Raw genomic sequence first — 21,372 nt, forward strand, 5'->3', positions numbered from 1 at the left:
GGGTGGCAGAGATCACCGGACCTGCGCAGGTTCTTGGTGAATCCCCCGCCGTCCATCCCATCTCTCATCACCACAGTCTTGCCCACGGGTACCGCCCGCTTCCTGTTTTGGCGGCTCCTCCTCCTCCACTAGCCCAGGTAGCAGGTGAAGCTCTGGGTGGCACCTGCCACTCACAGGAGGAGGCAGGGAGTGGAGGTTTAGGAAGGAGGCCGGCCTTGCCTCCCGACCTTCCTTTCTGCTGGATCACATGGGGTTTTGTCCTCCCACGTGGAGGACAGAGCTGGCGCAGACACATCACAGGTGGGGTCACAGCCCCTGGCTGGGTGCGGACCCCGAGTCCCGGGCAGACAGCACCGCCCCTCCGCCGGGCCCTGGCGCTCCGCCGGCGGGTCCTGCCATTGTCCGGGGCCAGCTGGGGCGTTAATCTTTGGCGTATTTGCCTTGCGGAGAAAGAAAGGCCTCGTGCGACGGGGCTGGGCCGGGGCGACACGCCGGAATGGGGAGGGGGCGTGCATGTGACCGCGCACACGTCCGCCAGGCCCGTGACGACAGCAGCGGCCCTGCACGCTGACATTTAAACCTTTTGTTGTCCCCGAGGCCTTCCTTGGGGGGCAGGGAAAGAGGCCGCCTTCTGAAAGCAGCCGTCCTTGTCCTTCCCCCTCGGCCACTTACTAGCCAGATGCCTTCACGGAGGCCACCAGGTGCCCCCAAGCCCCAGCTGCCTATCTGTGAAATGGGGGCAGATTCTTTCAGAGCCAAAGCCAAACCCACCCGCCTGCCACCAGAGCAAGTCCCCTGAGCACACGGGTCCCTTGTTCTGCAGCAACGCGCCCAGAGACCCCCAGTGACAGCCCCACACCCTGTCCACACACCTCGGCGGAGGACCAGCGGCCCAGGGAACCCTAGGACACGCCCAGGCACACCAACAGCCAGACGCCCCTCCCCAGTCTACCCAGAAACCAACTGCACCCTGTGTGTGCTTGGGACAGTCCCCACGATGACCGAAGACACCCGAGAGACCACTGGCCACCGCAGGCCCCGGAACATCACCTTCCCACACACTCCACTGCCAGTGGACTCCTCTGTTCATGGTCCCCAACACAAGGCCCAGACAAATGCCCGGGACCCCATTAGGAAAAGGAATCAGACGGATCTTCCCTGAAACATAAGCTTTACCCTGAAAGGGACAGGGAAGCCACCTTCCGGAACACAGGGCCCTGTGAGTTGGCCGAGGGTGTTCCAAAGTCAGATGCCTCTATCCGCGGCTCTGCCCCTGCTGCCTGTGCACCCCGAGCGGCGGAGGGAACCTCTCCACATGCTGCTTTCATCTGTGAAATGGGAACACTGGACACCAGGGGCCAGGGCACATAAAGCCCTTACCCCATTCCTGACACATGGCAAAAGGTGGACAGGTGGACAGCACGGGTCTCCAGTAAGACAGTCCTGCTGCTCTGTGGCCAAAGGGGCCCGGCAGCTCTCCGTGTATCTATAAAGGGCCTCTCTGCATCCCACCTTCCAAGGTTTCTTGAGAGGATCGATGATGTCAAATAGTGCTTCCTCCAGGCAGACCTCCCTGATTAGCCAGCGTCACTGCCTGGGGCCACTTCCTGCTTCCTGTCATGTTTCTGCTGTGTGTTCTCCAAACCCTTATCCACCTTCCTGAAGGACCCTCCCCAGGTGTGTGAGCCCCTGCAGCCAGGGCCACATCTGGGCTCCCAGCCCCATGACCTGCACACAGTATGCTCAGTACCTGTTGCTGAGGGAAGAAAACGTTAGTTCTAACTCCACCTTCCTGGGACAATGGGGATGGGGAGCGGAGGGCGGACAGCTGAGGTTACAGGTGGAGGCAGCCCCCCACCCCAGCACACTACCCCTGCCCCCTCCGGAATGTGGTTCCCAGGCTGCTGGCCTAGAGGCCCAGCCTTGCTGCTGCCCAGGATTCTCTGGCCGCCTCCTGCCAGAGGCCGGTGAGCCTTGATGTGTTTACCTGGGTGTTAATCCCCCACAATCCCCCCTGGCCTGACCCCAGAGCCAGCTCCATTCTTGTCCTGGGTCTAATTAAGTGCCTGAAATACCACTTCCCCTTTCAAACCCGCTGCTTTTCTGAGGCAGGCAGGTAAAGCCCGGCCAGCCGCTTTGAAGCGGAGGAGGCCCGGAAGCCCAAGCAGGTGCTTGGAGAGGAGGGGAGGTGCTGGGGGCCTGGAGGGAGGGGGGCGGGCGGGGGCTTGGGAGGACCAACACCTGCAAGTCCTCTGACGCAGGATGCTTAACCTTTTGGGAGCCCTGAGCTCTGGGAGACTCAGGAAAAGCTAAGGATCTCCCTCCAGGGAAATGCGCACATATGTATAAACAGATCATGCCGGGCCTCAGTCCCGGGGTGCATGGTCACCCCCGCAAAGCCTCTGTGGTCCTGGGGTAAGCTGTTGTGACGTGCTTTGCTTGGCATATGCAACTAGGTCTGGGTCAGTAGGTGGGTACAGCATGGATATGAGTATATACGTGTAGGCAGCTGTGCCCCCAAACTCAGCAAGGTCATTGCTGAGGATAGAGATGAATTCTTCAATTTGAATTTTGTTCACTTTCATATGATTTGAAATTTCATAATGATATAATACTTTTGCCAAAAGCCTTTCCAAAACACAAGGGGAATAAAATCTACGCAGCTATATTTTAGGATCCCCTGATGAAATAACGCGCACCTGAGTTGGGAAATTCTCACCTTCCGAACCTTTATGGCAGGCCCGTCCCATGCCCCTTACTCCCAGGCCTTGGCCTCAGGGTCATCGTGAATTTCCCGCACACAGGGGAACTTTTCTGCGCGTAACTCATTTGCACCTTGGATCCAGTCCCATTGGCCGGATGGAAAAACTAAGACCGAAAGCAGGGACCTGACTAGCTCCCAGGAGCCACAGCAGGGGTGGCATGGGGAGTCGACCATCCTGAATCCAGGGAGCCGTCCCCAGTCCCCATGGCTGGCAGAGCCCAGTGCCTGGGCGCCTGTCTCCTGGCACTGGCAAGAGTTGCTGCTCCCAGCATAGTACCCTGGTGGATGAGACTCTCAACAGGGGCAAGTGAAAGCAAAAGGAAGTGTCCCATTCACGGTGCCTGGTCCAGCCATCTGGAGCCTGGTCCCTGTGCTCTTTTAACTTTGCTGGGCAACAAGGAACACATTCCTTTCCCTCTCTGGGCCTCATTTTCTCCATTTGGAAAACAAGGTGTCATGCTGGACTATTTGCTCTCAGCTGGGGTGGCCATCAAATCACCTGGGTGGGTTACCCCATTGCCACTGCCGTCAGGTGCCCAAATCCAGGCAGCGCTCAGTACCAGAGCAGAGGCGAGTGACTCTGGGGCACCTCCTTGGCTCAAGGGTCTTTCCGTCTCCCAAATTCTGCATTACGTCCTCCTTCTAACGCCATCCCAGGACAGCACCACCCCTGCTCCCAGTCTCCGCACCCCAGTAAAGCACAGAGAGGGTAACGGCCTTCCCTGGTCACACAGCAAGCTAGGCAGAGACTCAGTGACAGGGTCTGGAGACCAGTCCTGCCTGTTCTAGCAAAGAGACCTCCCAGCCAGGAGAGAAAGTTCCCTAATGGGGGGAATAGAAGAGGAGGAGAATCATTTGTCACCAGATAAGCAATATCACCTTATCTCTGAAGACCCATAACCACAGCCTGGGGGCCCTGATTCCAGGAGGGTGTAAACAGAGCTTCCCCTCCCCCTCCCCCAGAGTGGCCTGGACCGAGGTCCCTCCTCCCTGAGCACAAACCCTGCCTCCCTGGAGCTTCCTCTGTCTGGGGAACCAAAGCTGGATTTTACTTCTTCCTCTGCCGGGGGACACCCCGAAGCTCCTGCCCAGAACCCAGGCTCCGTGCAACACAGTTTGGAGACCCAGGGTGGATCCCGCCTGGCCATTGTTCAGACAAAGGGACCAAGAACCCGAGAAAAACAGGGGCACATCCAGAATGCCACAGCAGCTGGTGCTCAGCCAGGGCCTCTCCCCTGCCTGGTGGATGGCCATTCAGGACCTGGGTTCCGGTCAGACTCTCTGCTCCCTGGGCCTTGGCTCCCTTACTGCTCAAAGGATTTTGCTCAGGGGGGTGAAGGGACCTTTCAGAGGGTCAGGCCTGTGTGTCTACCAAGCCCAAGATCCTGCTGGCTGCAGCAGCAGTCTCCTGGGCTTCAGGATCGGGGTTCAGAAGACTGGGGGAGGGCGCTGGGCAGCTGTCTAAGGTGGGGCAAGAAGAGGAGCTGCTGGCTGGTCCCTGTCAGCCTCTTCAGGTGAAGGCACCAGGGTCCCGCAGACCCTGTAAGGGGGAGCCCTCCTCCCTGGCTTCCTTGGGCTACCTCTCTGCGCCTGGGTCTTCCCTTCTGTGAAATGGGACCACATAGAACGCAAATGCTGAGGGACTGCAGGGGTGGGGCAGGCCTCATGGCACCCGTGGGGACGGGAGGGGATGCCCGCCATCTTATTTTGCACCTGTCCCAAGGCCACCACCAACATTCCTGGTGACCTTCCCCCATTGGGGGGCTCATTCCTGTCTCATCCTTAGGACTCACCTTTTCCTCTAAGCCCCGTTCCAATCTGGCTCCATCCTCTGGGATCCCAGGCTGGAGGGGGGCTGGATGGCCCTAGTGGCTGACCATGGGCTCCACAACCCTGAGCATCCAGCCAGAGGTGTCTGGGGGTGAGCTCTCCATCCCCAGCACCGGCTGCACTCACCCTCTGTGCCCTCAACCAAGCATTCTCCCTTGGCCCTCTGCGGGCTGGGAAGATGCCCCCAGAGCCAAGGGCTCCTCCTGTCGGCTCTAGACAGGAGGGAGGCCATTCCCGGGTGCACATTTGGTGATCACCTGTGGATACGGAGCCCTGTGCTTTCCCAGCACCCATGATTTCACGGGGGAAAGGCCTCTACATAAAGACTCTGAGGAACACAGGAGGCCGGGAGGTGGGGGAGTCCTATTTATCCAGCCTCCCAATCTGTCCTGTGTCCTTATGCCCTTTACTCTTCCCAACCTACTGAGATGGCCATCCTTAGGTCCATTTTGCAGAAGAGGACACTGAGGGTCTCTGAGTACCTCACTCAAAATGACCTTTCAGCTGTGGCATCCTACTCTTTCTCCTCCCCCCTCCCCTCCCCTCCCTTCAGAAATTGGCTTCACAGCATCCCAGAGCAGAGGCCTCTGTCCCGCCAGACACCCCCCCATCACAGATCGGCAGGTGGCCACAGCTGGGGTGACTCTCAGAGACCTCTGTAATCCACTTCCGGGGCTCACAAAGGAGGAAGAAAAGGCCTGGGAGACCGAGTCTTGTGCCCTAACCACACAGTACTGAGCGACACACAGGGCTTTCCCCAGCCCCCTGCCCCCCAAGCCACCGACTCTTGGCGACAGGGGCGCAGCTCCTTTGCCCCCTCCCTCCACGGCCCAAGCCCCAGCCGGGGCCGGCTGCCCCCATGGAGCCGGGGTTTTGTTGTGGGTTCGCTGCGTCCCGCGGTGTCGCGCCGCCGCCCCTCCCCCGCGTCCCCGGCCCCCGGCGCGCGGCTCTTGACTTCATCCACTAAGTCAATAGCGGGCGCGGGCGGGCGCTCCCCCCGCGCCGCGCCGCCCCCCGGTTTTCTTCTCGGAATAATGGGGGCTCTTTGTGGCCTAATCAGCCTCCTGAGGGGCCAGGAGGCCGGGAGCGCTTCCCCCGCGGCCGTCGGTGGAAATGAAAGCGGGATTAGGCCGGGGCCGGGCCACACCACAGTGCAGCGCCACCAGGCATTCGCCCCTTCAAAGCCCCTTTCGGGGTTTGGTTACTTTATTTCTAAAGTTGTTTGTATTTCTAAAGTGGCCATTGAGGCGCGAGCGGGGGCTGCGCCAGGGGGCGGGGAGGAGGGGAAGCCCTGGAGCCTCCCTCTCGGGCCTCCACCCGACGGCCTCCACCCGCCGACCAGGTTCCCGACAGCGGGCCCCCGGCCTCGCTTCCTCCTGCCCCTTCCATCCCCACTACGCGGATAGGAAAACTGAGGCTCGGGCACTGCGGGGAATGGAGGCTCCCCCGACGGGAGGGGCTCCCGGGTTCAAACCCACCGCCCAGCAAAAGGAATAGCCGGGCTCTTCTGGGGAGGGGGGGACCCAAAAGGCCTTTGCAGCAGTGTCGCTGGTCCCGTGCCTCTCAGAGGGTTCCAGCTGAACCTCTTGGTGTCCTCTAAACAGATAGCAATAGGGAGCCCATTTATTAAAGTTCCAGGGCCCTTTTGCTTGGAGTTCACTCTGAGCACCTCCAACAAATCCCAGAAATGCCGAGATGGTGCACTAACTCAGAGTTTCCCCCCATCGCTGACATGGGAGCGGGGGAACCCTGAATTTTGGCATCTGCCGGCAACAGGAGTGAGAGAGGAAGGGGTTTTGGCCCGCGGGGTGGGGGAGGTCAAAAATCAGAAGAAAAGGGTTTCTTCCTGTGGCGCCCCTTCCCACCGCCCCCCCCCCCACTGGAATTTCTTTTTTGTACTGGATTTCGGGCCCCTTGGAAGGGTAAATCCCAGCTCAAGAAGCCCAGGCCAGGAGGAAGACTGCGAGGATGAGAGGATGAGGGCGCAGGAGGGGGCCTTAATGCTTAAGGCTGACCGAAGTGGCCTGGGAGACTGGCCAGAGCTGGGTCCCGGGTTCCAAGACAGCCTGGAGATGGAGGTGCTTCTGAAGGTCCCCACTGGGAGCCAGAAGGTCACTGAAACTAAAACTAGGGCCTTGGAGACAAACTCTAGCTTAAATTGATTCCTCGTCTATGCAGCCCAGATAAATCCGCGCTGACTTTAAAACAAGCTTCCAGGGAACCAGAGGCCTGATCCCAGCCCCAAATCTCTAAACTGCAAACATGACACACCACCCCCCACAGGGTCTCCCAAATGTTGCTCTCTCCACACTGATTGGAACCTGCAGCCATAGAGATGGCTGTCCACCTGTCACCCTCTTGGGACCACGGGGAAGGCGGGGAAGGCAGCCGGCCCAGCTGGGGCTCTGCAGGGCATGGCTCCCACCGATTGCATCCCTGAAAAGTTGAGGGTGGAGTTTTCCGAGCTATTTCTTGCGCCCAGCACCCCACCCCTTTTTTCTCTCCCAGCCAGGGCCTTTTTGATCTCTGGTCTTTTGGCAAAGTCAGACAAAGAGCGCAGTCACGGAATGAGGCTTGGGAGGCTAGGGCCAGGGCTCCCTCAGACTCCCCCTGCAACCTGCAGCTCAGCCAGTCAGAGCCTGGAGGTGCCTCTGGCTTGGGGCTGCCACCAAACTCAACTCCAGCGCCAACACACCCTGCTGTTGTGCTCCCTCCCAGACCTGAACCAACACAAAAACACGTACTCCCACACCCCAGATACATCCTCAAGCAGCCTGGAAAGGAGGCAGGCAGGGGGGGGGGGTGGATCCAGGTCACTCGAAAGGAGCAGATGCATGAAACACATCTGTTTATTTGTGAGCTTACTGTCTCCACCACCTGGCTCAGAATTTCCTGAGGTCAGGAACAGTGTTTGGCACCTAGTAGGTGCTTAACCAATTTTTAGGATGAATGAAGTGATTCACATGTTATTCATCTCCGGGAAGACACTTCCATTTTTCTTTCTTTCCTTCCCTCTCTTTTGATGACAAAAGAGGGAGACAGCATATATGCTTATCACCTAAGGCAGATGTCTTAAAAAGGACACTTTCAACCAGTTCATGGAGAGGGGAGGGGTGGAACTGAATGCCTGTTTTGGAAAGGGGAGGAAGCTGCACCCCCAGAGAGCAGGCTCAATTTGGACTCCTGGAATCAGAAATCCCCTGAGAACATTGGAGGCTCGAGACCCAGGCAGATGTGGGGTTCTGAACGAGGTGTCGCCACAAGAAGCCCAAGGACCTCTCTATAGTGTGTGCAGAATTCTGGCCCGTGGACCTGGGTGAAGGGTGGGGTTCTGTTTCCCTTTTTAAGGTGTTATCCGAGTCTCAAAGGACTACAGAATCCCAATCCCTGAAGGATAAAAACTTTCTCTTAGCCTGATTCTCTGTTCACGGGAGGAAACTGAGGCCCAGAGAGGCTAAGTGAAAAGTTACCACATCACTGAGTTGGACAGTAGACGCCCCCACCAGCTGTGCACTGTCCCCCCCCCCCGTTCCCACCAGACCCGACACTGGGTTTAGGCCGGGAGTGTAGACAGTAAACAAGGGAATCGAACACTCGGCCGCGGGCAGCTGGACCCGGAGTGTGCTGGGTGGTCCCCCGGCCCTTACCCGCGCGCAGCCTGGGAGTGGGGACAGGGGCCTGGGCGCCACCCCTTCTCAAAGCCGAGAACTTAGAAGGGGCGGTTGCTCAACCGGAAGGCGGCGAGCCTCGCTCTCCCGGCAGTGAAACCCGGGCTGGCGTGTTTATTTAGCGACGCTCTGAATGAGGGTTCCCGCCCCCTGGCTCCGCGTCCCGACTCCGCCAGGCGCGCGGGCGGCCCCTGCCCTGCGCTCGGCTCCCAGTCGGCCTCCCGCCCGCCCCGCCGGCCCCGCGCGCCCGCCTCTAATTAAGCGGCGGGATCGCAGCGAGCCGCCGGGCCGCGCTGTAATATGATGAACTGCCTTTGTGCCAGTGTCACCGAAAGCGCTTCAGATAAGGAGAAGCGGCGCAGGATCAAAAGGGCGGCCGCGGCTCCCCGCCTCCCGCTGCCCCGCCGCCCGGCTCGGCGCGCTCGCCCTCTCCGCCCGCGCTCTCCTGCGGCCTCCGTCTAAGCCCCACGGTCTCTCCGGATCTGCCGGTCCCAGGGCCAGCCTTTCGGCGACTCCGCGTCTCTTTGTCTGTCTTCCGGTTGTCCCGCGCCTCCCTCGGCCCCTTCGCCCCGCCGAGTCCTCGAGCTGAGCTCCGGGCACGTTCTGTCTCCCGCGCTCCGCGCTCCTCCGGATTGTCTCTGGGCCTCTGCGGACGCGCTCTCCTCTTTTCCTCTCTCACTTTTCAACCCCCCTCCGCGGCTGTCCGTCCACCGCCTCTTCCCACCCCTCCCTGGGTCTCCGCCCGGGCTGGAGCCCAGCGCTCCTCCAGGGCCCCGGCGGCCAAGTCATTGAGGGGTCCCTAAGTGACCCGCAGACCCGGGGAACCGGGTCAATTCACCGGAGCAGGCTCGCAGAGACCTGCAGCCGCCTCCCGGCCTCTTACAACGCAACCTGACTCAGCTTAGCTGCCGAGAAGGGACCGGCACAAGCCCCCAAGGCGCCCGGGAATGCCACTTGGGGCTTCTGAGCTGGATTGGGGACGCCCGCAGCTTCCCCTCACCCCTCCCGCGGCTGCAGTGGCGGGTGGAGGATTTTCCGCTCCCCAGGGGCTGCAGTTCCATCTGCGGCCCACCCCGCCTTTGCAAGCCGTCCCCACACCCCTTCCTTTGGCCCCCACCTCCCCTTTGCCCTCGACCCCTTCTCTTCCTCCCCAGGCCCCTCCCCTTCACAGGCTAGGAGTCCCCCTGAGCTTTCTCCGGACCCCTTCCCGGCCTCCCCTCTCCCCCACCCCACTTTGTTTGAAGTTTTGGAGAGATCTATCTATTAATGGCGAAGTTCCTCCCTTAGGTCACCGTTCTGCCTTGATTCGATTTGGAAAGGCGAGTTCCCTCCCTCCCCTGCCCGACCCCAGTGGGGCCAATCCCTCCAGAGCAGGTCAGAAAGTGCTGACCCCATTTCCACCTTTTCCTCTTTCAGCCAGAGTTGGGGGGAGGGGGAAGGCGGGGGAAGGAGAGCCCAGGGCCAGGACAGCACAACCTGAGGGGGCACCCGGGTCTTCCCAGTGGCCTCACCCCCATCCTCAAGGCCACCGCCTAATTACCCCATTAGTCTGCAGTGGGAGGGAGGAAGAGGTATTCTTCTGGAATTCCTGGAATGTGCTCCCCCTTAGTCATGGCCTTCAAGGCCCTAGAGCCTCTGGAGCACCTTCCCTTTGGGGTCTCTCCCCGGTGCCTGCCGGGAGCCTTCCCTGGCCAGGCCCCGTGCCTCCTGGGGTACCAGCCGTGTCTGGTGGAGACCAGGAGCCTCCAGGGCCAAAGCCAGGACTTGGTACATTTCTGTTCCTATCCTCAGATGCCCTTCCCCGGGAACACAGAATGAGGCCTCTGTCAACTTTATTGATAGTGATAAAACACTGGCTGAAAGAGGACTCCAAAGAGGTAACCTGGAAGGAAACTGTACTTGCTCAGCCCCCCTCTCTCTATTAAAAATACGTTTGATATGTTATTTATATGTAGTGTGTGACAACTATCATTTTCAGAAAAACATTCCTTAAGGAAAGGGAAAAAAAAAAACACCCAAATAATCACCTTACTGCTTTAAGTCTACTGTTATATGTGCTTTTAAATCCTTCCATGTAGATTCCTCTGAAAATTTGGAAAGCTGTGAAAGGGGAGGGGGCGGGGTGGGGGAGGTTAATCCGGGTTTAACGCTGCGATGCCGTCTTAGGACCAGGGTTAGCCTGATTGCGTTATCTCGTCCCAACATTTGAGACGCCCATATTTTACCCAGCCAAATAGCTCGGAGAGCAGCGCAGATGGCTGCCGTGGTCGCGCCTCAGGAAAATGTGTTATTAATATCTAAATAACTTCCCAATACTGTCGGGTAAATCTCCCTTCCACCATTCCAAATGATGAATTCGTTTGAAGTCTTCCCCCAGCCTCATCTTTTCAATGTCTCTCTCCTCTCTTCTTAGCCAGGCTTATTTCAAACTGGTAAATATCTAATTCCTTTAACTGCTGCGCCGTGCACACGAGTCTTTTAGGTACAAACGCCTTGAAACAGCCGGTGTGTGGCGGTGCGTGCCCCGAGGTGAACACAAAGCCCGCACGCCCTCGCAGCGGGGGACCCGCTCCTTTAGATGCGCCAGGGATCCGGAGGCTGGGGCTGCACCGGAGCCTCCACCCGGGAGCCGAGCCCCTATCCTGGCGCGCCCGGGGGACCCTCTCCAGGTTCCCCGTGGAGTCCCAAAGACACCCCCCCAACCCAGCTCCGCCGCGGCTCCCAGGCCCGCCACCCCCGCCCGGTCCCCCGACGGCTTCCCCGCTCTCTGGGGCGGATAATTACGCCCGGCTCGCCTGTTCTCCCTTGTTTAAAGTTTGTTTTCTAAATGTCTTCTATTAGATTATGCTCGTTCATTCCCCCTCCAACCTTATCTCCTTCTGTCTCTTCTCTCCTTGCCCGTCACACTCGATTTAGGCACGAGTTTATCTGGCAAACACTTTGCCGACTTTGTTTATTTACCGCGGGTTCTGGGGCTGCGCGCGCGCGAGCGCCAGTGTTTGCCTTTGTAACAGTTATCTCCTCATTGTTGTTCTTCGTTAGTCTCCGCTCCCTCCTGCCCCCCTCTTCTTCGGTCGGGGGGATGGAGGGAAGAAAAGGGGGAGCCTTGTCAGCCCAGTGTGGGCTCGCCACCTCGCCGGGAGCCCCCTCCTCCGGGATATGGCGCGCCCCGCACCCCTCCCGCCCCATCCCCCGCCTGGGCCGCGGGAGCCTCGCGGCCCCCTCCCTCCTTCCCTCTGGTCTCTGAATATCCACCGCCGAGCGCTGCCTAAAGCCGGGGAATTGCCTGACACCCTCCCATCTTCCTCGGAGCCCCCATTATGCGAAGCTGATCCCACTCTGAACAGCTTCAAATCCCGCCTGGACTCTGTTTGATTAGATTGCCAACCCGGGGTAATCCTTTGATTTGGTGGAGTGTCAATTACCTTTCTCTAAACACACATTTACAGAGGAGAGAACTTGTTGGTTTAAATCAATGCAGATTGTTTCTTGATAAATGGACTATCTGCTTCCCCTCCCTCGCCCCCTCTCCCAAGGCCTCGCTCCGTCCGGGACCCCTCCCTTTGCCGACTTCACCTAGACCACAGACAATGTCCCTTCCAGGTGTAGAGCCCGGGAAGGGGGGAAGTGTGGGCTAAGGGGAGCCGGGGCCCCCCTTCCCCTATTCATTCGCTCCCCCGGAGCCTAATTAAATTTGGCAGGTCCTTGTACACACAATCAAAACAGCTTCCTCCAGTGTAGCAAACCACCGAAAACCGCATTAGCGCTATCGCTGCTGCCAAATTAAATTGTTTCCCACCTCCCTTTACAAGTGTCTAAAACCCACACTCCGGGCTCTCCCCTCCTTCCCCATCTTCCCCGTCACTTCCCACTCCACACCTGTAAGTTTACAGCCTTAAAAATAAATTAAGGATAAAAGCAAAGAAAAACAAATCTGGCTCATCCCCTCCTGGACCCCCACCCCACCCCCCCACACCTCCCATGATGGTCTTTCAGACCCAGAAAATCTGCAGATTCTCCAAAGGGGACTCTGACTCTCAGAGTTTTATTCTGGCCACAAGAAAGCAACTCCGGTAACTTTGCTCAGGGTCCAGGTTCACTGTAACCTCGCTGGGCTTCTGGTCCTAGAGGCCAGAGTGGAGCCTGGTGTCAGATCTGGTCAGCTGTGCTTTCGACTTGTGCACTGACAGCTGCCCACAGCTCTAGGTTACTGTTGGTTTCTGTTGCTATTGTTGTTTACATTATTGCTGATTTCTTTACACACACACCCAGCCCCCAGCTCCTACAGAGGAAGCGGTTGACCCTTTGCAAGCCCCTATCAGATTCCTCACAAGAATCTCTGAGCTCAGATTCTGGGAATATATATTTTTTCTTCCTCTTTGCTCCTCAGACCTTCTTCCAGTTGGCTCCGTGGCCGGCCTGCCTACCCCCTGATCCTTGGAGAAAGGGGTGCAGAGGAGAGCATCTAAGTGGACAGGGGTGGGGCGGGGAGGGAGGGATGGTACAGAACTGTCCACCCTCCTCCCCAGGTGAGCAGAGCTTGGCTGGAGCACCTATCGGCAGTGGTCTGAGAATTCATACAACCAACAATCCTAATAACTCAGTCTTAACAAGGATAAGAGCAAAAAAGAAAAAAAAAAAAACACGAGCAGTCTCATGAATATCAGCCCAAGGGGAGCAGGAGTGAGCTGTTCAGAGATGAAAGTGCACAGAAATAAAAGCTCAATTTAATCTGCTTTAAAACCCTTCAACTTAACGTTTGTGCTTCAAACTCTGAGAGTGAGGACTGATTGCGGATAAATAGTTTCTTACCATGCCTGGAAGCTATTACACCCCTCTCCAACACAGTTTCCTATTCAACAGCCCCAGTTTTCATTACCAGCTCTAATAAGTCTTAACATTATTAAATGCCAAGCGGACGATAGGGAAAAACGGACTCAGGGAGGGATCTCTCTTTAGCGCTTAAAGAAGAGAGCTCTTAAACCCCTTCTTTGGCGGCTCCCTGCCACGAGAGGGGCAACCCCCGGAGAAAGCATTTATCAAGACCAAGAAGCCAAAAAACAAAGTTGTGGGTATGCACCCCTCCCCCTGCTCTGCCCACAGGGCCTCTCTGCCTCTCCTGACCTGGACAGCTTGGGGGAGGCTGGGAGGTTTTTCTTTCTTTCTCCCCCCCTCACCTTTAACTTGGCCATGACTCTGATGTCTAGGGTCTGGGAGGAAGGTGAGGGGTTCATCAGAATGTCTGCTGACCACCCCACACTGGGACAGCTAACTGATACAATTTGTCCAGAGATGGACAGGCGGCGCCTCTCGTCTGTGCCATCAAATGCCTATTCACACCCACGGGCATCACACTGCGGACCCGGCAGAACCCCACTGGCGCAGATACAAGTGCAAGGGCACTCTGATCCCTAGGCGGGTGGGTGACAGCCACACGGAGAGAGAAAAAAAGGAGACCATCCAGCACAACATCACAGCGCCCCACGCGCCCATCAGGACTCAAAACCCAGAGGGCTTTCTGGACACAGGCCCGCCCCGTGAGGTCATCTGGTTTGTGAAGCTCCTGGAGACTCAGCACCTGTGTCCCCAGCCTCCCCCATCTGGAGCAACCAGGCTGCTCTTTAGACCCTGGAGACTCAGCGCTTCCTGGCTCTTTTACAGGGAAAACCTCTCTCCAGCGAAGTGGCCCGCTCCCTGGTTTCCTAAAGCCAGACCAGCTCTGGAAGTGCCCAGATTCCCTGAGTCACAGACCCCATATGCCCCTTTCCTTCCTCTCCCTTGCCCCTTGCCTTTCTCAGAGAAAATTTACCTATTGGTACTTCCTCACAGACTGACAGACAGACAGACAGACCCACACCCCTGAAGTCTTTCCAAGTAAGTCCAGACCTCCCTCCACTTCTGGCTGGGATAACTCTCTGAGAGGTGCTGGGCATGACCACTCCAGTTCCTGTCCCTGACCAGCCATTTTTTTCATGTAAAAAAAGTCTCCAACTAGTCTTTCCAGTAGGAACTTGAGTCAGCACTGGGTCCCCCCGCAGGGGTCCCAGGGCTGTGCGACAGGCCGTCTGGCCGAGACAGGGCTCCTTGGCAGAGCTGGGCTGCTGCACGGCAGACCCGAGGCCCCTCGGCAGGCCCAGCACCGCGGGGAGCCAGGCGCTGCTCGCTCCCTTTCTTCCCTCGCCCTTTGTCCCGGGCGGGACTGCGGCTCCACTAGGGGCCCTGAATGTCAATAGCCCGCCCCTTCCCCTGCTCGGAGCAGCTCTCACGCGGGGCTGCCCACCCCCCAATCCTTCCCCCTCGGACTAGGCCGGTGGGGGCTGGGCTTCCCTGGCTGGGAGTCGTCTTTGGAAGCGGGCTTTGTCTGTGAAGTTCATCTTCAAGGTTGGGAGGGACTGCCGAGAGCCGGAGAGAGACCTGGGCTGGGAGTGCTCGGGAGGCTGGGAGAGGGGTGCCCCGCAGAAGCCTCTGGAAGGAAGGCGACCCGAACAAAATGGCTCGCCCACTTTTTCCAAAAACCACGGTTTCGCGGGTTCCTAGGACCGCTGTCTTCCGATTCTCTCCCCGCGACTCCCTCCCTGCGGGTGTTTGGGGGCCCTCCTTTCCCCAGATCCGTCTTTGTGGCTCTGGGTCTTTGCACTTCTCCCCTCAGCCCCACTCGGTGCACACAGACCCAGTCTCCAAGAGAACCGCGAGGGAGGGGTGAAGGGCAAAGACTTTCCCTTCCTCCTCTCCAAACGTCTCCGTCTGTAACCAAAGCAAGTCCCCTTCCCCGGGCGTGCAGGCGCTTGAAAGAGGAAACGCCTTCCTCAGGTCGCGGGGGAAAGCTGGGCGCTGTGCTCAGACTGCAGCCCACGCCCCAGCCTCGCCAAGGGTGAGGAGAGGGCGTGTGGCGCCTGGGTCCCCCGCCCGGGGACGACATCTGGGAACTTGGCCTCCACTCCCCGCCCCATCCGCGGACGCCAGAGAGGAAGGCACCCTTCCGCCCGCCACTCTGCCCTGGCGACGCGGGACTGAGAGCCAGGCGGCCGCCCTGCCCTCGCTAATTTTTATTGATTGCAGCGGTCAGTCAACTGTCAGGCGGGGTTTCAAGGGACCGTTTAGAGAGCTGTGCGGGTCTGGTTAACAAATTCATTTAGGGAGCCGCGGGCCAGCTCCTCCTTCCTCGCCCCCCTCCCCGCCTTCCCCAAGTTTCCTATAAATAATTGATCAACAGCGGGACCAGCAGCCCAAACGCCAGCCCCGAGGACGCGCGTACCCGGGGAGACCCCGCGCGCGCAGGGGCTGCACAGCCGCGGCGCGCTCCGCTCCTCCCCGCGGCCCGGTTGCCTGGCAGAGGAGACGCGGCTCCGCACCCTGCTGCGGCCCGGGGCGCACCGAGGGGGCGCTCTCCGCAAAGCCTGGAAAGCTCCCGGCTGCCCGCCGCCTGCGAGTTTTTCCGCACGAGCTCTGTCCGAGGCGCTGGGGCAGCAGGAGCGAGCCACAGGCCCGCAGGAGGAGCGTGGGAAGGCGCGGGCTCCGTGGTCAACGGGCGCTGGCAGTTTCCTACCTTTGTCGCCCAGAATGCCATCGATACTGTGTTTGGCCTTCTTCTCGCCATCGTCCTCTTTTTTGTCCCCTTCGTCCTCCTCCTCTTTCTTCCCGAACTTGATTCTGAGCACGCGGCTAATCGAACTCACTAAACCTCAGAAATTCAAAGGCAAAAGAGCAAGTATAAGTTGTTGGGCAAAGGAGAAGTGGGGAACCCCCCACCCCCACAGCACTCCCCAGGCAGTCAGCATTTGCACCTACTCACAGGGACCCTCAGCACACCTGAGGCACCCACCCAGTGCCTTCCCACACAGTCCTATGTCCCACGTCCCACACCACTCGCCTCACACCCTAGATGCTGCCCTCCACACCCACTCCTCCTAGAAGTGCCCCCAATTCCTGCTGCTGCCTTGCCCAGGCTCAGGTGTGTCCTGGCCTGCACATCTGAATGCACATGGACACACACACACACACACACACACACACACACACCTACTTTCCCTGTTATGGTGGTTTGGGGCCTCTGAATTGGGGACTCACTGGTGGGTGGTGGTAGCCAGAGAATGGAAATGATGATTTGGGGAGAGGGGTCCAGGAAATAGGGCAGACAGCAGCCCTCCTGGGGCAGGTCTCTCCTCTGGGCCATTTCCAGACGGCTCCAAGGGAGCTCCTCTAGGGTAACTTCTGGCCCTCTCTCCCCTCCTCCCCCTTCCTTCCTCCCACCTGCCTGTTGGCTGTCCTTTCCTTCCCTACCTTCCTTTCTTCCTGCCCTCTCTCCTAACTTTCTTCTCGCTCATCCTCCTTTCTGTTGGATTCACGACTGCTCTGGGTCTTCTTGCTCCCTCTTCCTCCCTTCTCAGCTTCAAGGTCCCTGGGAACCACCACTCCCCACTCTTTCTCCCCTCCATCCCCACACCCTGAGCCCCGTCCTTGGGCTGGCAGGTCCCCGGCTCAGCTGCCTTCTCACCTGAGGGCACCGTGCTGCGGTCGCAGTGCCCATCCTTCAGCAGCCGGTCCCGGATCTCCCAGCTGAACATGCCTGGGTTTTCCCTCTTGTACTCCTCAATCTTTTTCTCCACATCCGGAGTCGCCACCTGCTTCAGAGGTGGAGGTGGGAGAGGAGGAGTGGACAGATGGGGTGGGGGAAGGGAGATACTTTTAATACCAACCTCCCGAGAGCCCCAGGCCAGGCTGGTGGCTCTGGTCACCAGGTTCCCCTTCCAAGATTGGCTCTGTTCTTTCAAGAAATTAGTTCCTGGCTCCCAGGATGGCAGCTGGGTAGGGAGCAGGGATGGGTAATAAAATACAACCTAATTAGCACCCCAGGACCTCCCCTCACCATCACAGGAAGGCAGAGAATTCCCCCGTCTGGGGTAGCAGCAGAGACTTGGGGTAGTTGCAGGGACAGTCCAGAGATAGTTTATTAGCCTCAAAGTCAGGGACAACCTAGACCTGTTATTCCCTTCCCTCCCTGAGAAATTCAAATAATGGGGAAATAATGGGGACTTATCTGGGGTTGGGGACACTCCCCACTGCACTTCCCATGGAGAGCATACAGACACCCCAGTGCCGGTGTATGACACACAGGAGTAGCACAAGGGGTGGCAGCAGGGTCCCGGCTGTGGGGAGGCCTGCTGCCAGCCTCTGTGGCAAAGACACTCACTCTGGGCTTGCTGCCGCCGATGGCCCCAGGCCTGATGGACCCAGTCTCCTGGTAGCGGCAGAGAATCTTGGAGACACAGCCATGGGAGACCCGCAGCTGGCGGGAGATGACACAGGGCCGGATGCCATGATGGGCCATCTCCACAATCTTGTGGCGGATGTGGTTAGGCAGGGGTCGCCCGTTGATGAAGACCCCGCCAAGCTGATTGACCCGGCCTTGGCCAAGCGGAGTGGACACTGGAGAGGGAAGAGAGAGAGAGACCTGGGTGAGGACAGGGAGGAGACGCTGGCTGACTGCCCTTGGGGACTCAGGCTGCTTGAGCCCCAAGACCTCTCACCCGGATCTCCCCACATTCAGAGCCACTTGGGTGGTCAGAGGTGGGAAGGACTGTGGGGAAGGAGGAGGGCTTCGAGGACCTCCACACGGGCCTTGTGCCCTTACCCTGCCACACCAAAGGATGACACACACCTGGCGAGGAGAGGGACACTGCAGAGGAATAAGCCTGGCGGTGCTCTAAAGACCTCTGGGGCACTGGCTGTCTGTCCCCCAGGCCAGGTGTGGGCCACTGGTCTGCCTGCCTCTCAGAGACGCCAATTACTGATGAGATGTGGCCCATCGGATCCGATCAGTTCCACGATCCCAGGAGACTTGTGACTGATCCACTTTATTGGTGGCTACAAAGGGCTGGTTGAGTCCTAGCCTCTACAGCTCAGCTTGAGCAGCGACCTGACCTACCCGTGGCTGAACGGCCCAGGGTCAGTGACACAGTGCTGCACGAGCTGTCTCCCCAGGCACCTGGCTGTGCCTTGGGGGAGCCCCCTTGTTTCCAATCACTCTCAAAGTTTTAATTTCGTTTTGGAGCAACTGGGGGACACATCCCACTGCCAGCAAGCTCCAAAACATCCCGCTCAGAAACCCATGCGCGGTCCCTGCAGACTCTGCTTGAACACAGATGGGCCACAGTCCCAAGGGTGTGGGTGACTTTGAGAACCAGGAAGGCAGACAGCCCCGCTGTGTTCTGAGGAAGGAGAACGGCAGGCACGGGTCGCCTTAATGCAAAGTCTACACAATTTTCTCACAGAAGGTTGGGGGACACCCGGTGCACTAATCCGGCCTCGATCCCCCCAATTTGGGGACTCGGCGGCTGCGGAGATCTGGAAGATTAGAACGATTTCACAGCCGCCAGAGTGGAGGGAGCTGTCGGTATAATTGGAAGGGAGGGGGCGAGAAGAGGCTCGGCTGCAGGGCTCTTCCTGCCGCCCCCTCCCTCGCTCTCCCGGGAGGCCCCCCACCTCTCTTGGTAAAAGTAGGTGTCTGAAGCCACCCTCGGATTTAATCAGAAATCGTGCGTCGCCAAGTCAGAGTCACTCGGTCTCCGTGGCGGGATATGCCATTAGCGCTGGAGAGCTCTCGAGCGCCCAACTTTATATTCAAGAGCCTCTTTAGCGACTGGCGCTCGGCTCTTCTCAGTATTCTGCGTCATGTTGGGCAAATATTGTTCTAATCCGCGCCGCGTCCTCAGCCGCGGTTTTACTGGCATTCGCTCCAGGAGAGTGCTGCGGCAAATCCCCGGGCTTGCGCGCCCTCCCGCCTGCGTGGCTGCTCGCGCGCACTTGATCACGGAGCCGCTCTCTTCGCCCCGGTCTAATTCAGGGACCCGGCGCCTTCTCTCGGCCCGAGGGGCCCCCCCTCCCCGATCGCAGGCTGCCTGCCCGCCCACCCGCTCCCGGCCTTCTCTCGCCTTCCTCCCGCACATGGGGGCTCGAACAATCGCGGGGAGAATGACGGAAAAATAAAAGTCGCACACATCTCTAACTCCTTCCCCAAGACACCCGGGGCTGCCTACCCCCAGAAGCCAAATGATCCCTCAGTGACAGGTTGAAGCTCTTGGTTAGTTCAAAAAGAAAAGAGAACAAAAAATGCGGGGAAGGGCCTCCGCTGCCAGCCTGGCCAGCCCTTTCCCCCCGCCGGGAGCCCTCTCGCCGCCCATCCTCTTGGCTCTCCGCGGCCGCTGGACGTGCTTAGGAGGACGCGTTAGAAAATGAGCACTTTCCCCCGGGGTGCACATTGTCGTGCCCCGCTCGCTCTCTGGAGGTTCACTCCTGGGAGATGTGCCGAGTTCGGGTAGCCCGAGTGAAAAGTTTTGGGGAGAAAAACGATCGTTACTATTTAAGATTTCAAATTAATTTGTTGGCAGGTCAAAAAGCAGGAGCGGTGGAGGGCGGCTTTGGAAGAAGCGGATAGCCTTGGTAGGTCCACAGAGCAGCACACATTGTTGGTATTTCGAAATAAAAGGGATTGGAAGAACATCCCGGTAGCGAAAAGAACAATTCCAAACTAGAGTAGAAACCCCGGAGCCGGTGAGCGCCGGGGGCTGGAAAACTATCAGGAAAGAAGTGTCTGAAATAGTGGGAAGATCGGAAATCCTCGGGGACCCGGGTTTACAAGAAGCTGAAATCTACCGGGAGCACCGCCCTGCGGGGAAAGGCCAGCGGTCCGCGACCTCTGAGGCCGAGGCCGCGGGTCAGTGAAACCCACGCAGAGACGGACAAGTGTCAGCCCCAGAAACTTCCTGGGTCCCGCGCCCCGACTTGGACCCACACGGGGTGCGGGACCCACGGCTCCTGCCCCCGCCCCCGCCGCCCCAGGAGATCGCCACCTCCAGGGAGCTCGAGTGGCGGGCGGAGGAGTCCGGCCGGGCCAGCCTGGGTCTTACCTTCCAAGGGAAAGCCCGTGCGCGGGTAGTTCTGCCCCGGAGCCGGTCGCATCATCCTGGGTACCGCGCCGGGAAGGGCCGCCATGCTCGCGCACGCCGGGGACGAATCCAGAGTCGGCAAAAATCGCCTCCCGTCCGCTCCCTTTCCCCCGGCTGCGATCTTTCTTCCCTCCTCCTCCTTCTTCTTCTTCTCCTTTTTTTTTTAACCTCTTCCTCCTCCCTCCACGCACTCCCTACCCCACCCCCCCACCCCGGCTGCAGTCCGACGCGTCCAGAAGCTGGGGAGGGGGGTGAGGTGGGGGCGGAGGTGGGGGGAGGGAAGGTGGCGACGAGGAAGTTCAAACAAACAAACACTCCAACCCCAAGTCCGCCTCCGCCGGCGGGGCTCGGCCACAAGTTGTGCGCGCGGATGCGCCAGGCAGAGCTGGGCCACCAGGCCCGGCGGCGCAGGGGACGGGACGCGGCCGGATCCCGGGCCCCGGCCTCGGACTGCAGAGCCACTCGCTTCCGCACTCGGGGCCAAAGTTCCTGAGCCGGGAGGCTGCGGAGCGGATTTCTTTTCCTCTTTATTTATATATTTATGCCCTCGCTCCGGCTCCCTCCTTCCCGCCTCCCGCGCCTTCCTCCACCCCCTGCGCCCGGCTCCCTCGCGCTCGTCCCGGGGCCGACTGGAGGAGGGAGCTAGCGCCTCCTTGGGTCTCGGGAGTGAGGGGTTGGGAAAGAGAAGAGGAAAAGCGAGGGGGCGCGAGCGATCAGCTGGGTAAGTTGTGCAAAAGTGCTCAACTGGAGGAGGAGGAGGAGGAGGAGGAGGAGGAGGAGGAGGAGGAGGAGGCAGCCGACGAGATCTGATAGGTTCGGACTTTTCTTTTATTCATGAGGAGCGAAGGGGGCCAGGACGGAAGGCTGCGGAGGACCAATAACGAAAAGAAATGGCCAACGAATAATTTTTTCTCTTTTCTAATCCCCGGCTCGACCTCGTTTTGGGGGGAGAATTTGAACTGCCCGTGAAGACAGGGGGAGCGGAGCCCCGGGAGCTGGGGGTGGAAGAAAAGGGGAGGGGGCAACTTTGTCCAAGTGTCTGTCTCCCTTTGATGAATGGGCCGGATCGACCGGGTCCCCAGCCGCTGGTGCCTGCTGTGGCCCTGGCTCTGTGGGAACGCAGCCCCGGGTTGGGCGTTTCTCTGGATGGTCCCCTTCACCCCGG

The 21,372-nt window shown here is 59.1% G+C and overlaps 1 protein-coding gene across 4 annotated transcripts in view; it reads right to left on the bottom strand.

Moving 5' to 3' along the window:
- The window catches only part of PAX7 (paired box 7), a 91,733-nt gene extending 70,872 nt beyond the window's left edge, over positions 1–20,861 (bottom strand). The window contains exons 1-4 of one of the 4 annotated variants that reach the window (XM_081306009.1): positions 20,169–20,861; positions 17,453–17,688; positions 16,757–16,883; positions 15,809–15,943 (exon numbers count right to left, since the gene is read on the bottom strand). In XM_081306009.1, coding sequence (XP_081162135.1) covers positions 15,809–15,943; positions 16,757–16,883; positions 17,453–17,688; positions 20,169–20,253 — 583 coding nt within the window. In that variant the 5' untranslated portion in view covers positions 20,254–20,861. Of the gene's footprint in view, positions 1–15,808; positions 15,944–16,756; positions 16,887–17,452; positions 17,689–20,168 lie in introns of all 4 variants that reach the window. The other 3 variants (XM_081306008.1, XM_081306011.1, XM_081306010.1) reach the window with 3 other exon arrangements.
- Between the last annotated feature and the right edge of the window lie 511 nt (positions 20,862–21,372).

The sequence above is a fragment of the Spermophilus citellus genome (assembly GCF_964194105.1).
Source record: "Spermophilus citellus genome assembly, chromosome: 9".
Lineage (NCBI taxonomy): Eukaryota > Metazoa > Chordata > Mammalia > Rodentia > Sciuridae > Spermophilus > Spermophilus citellus.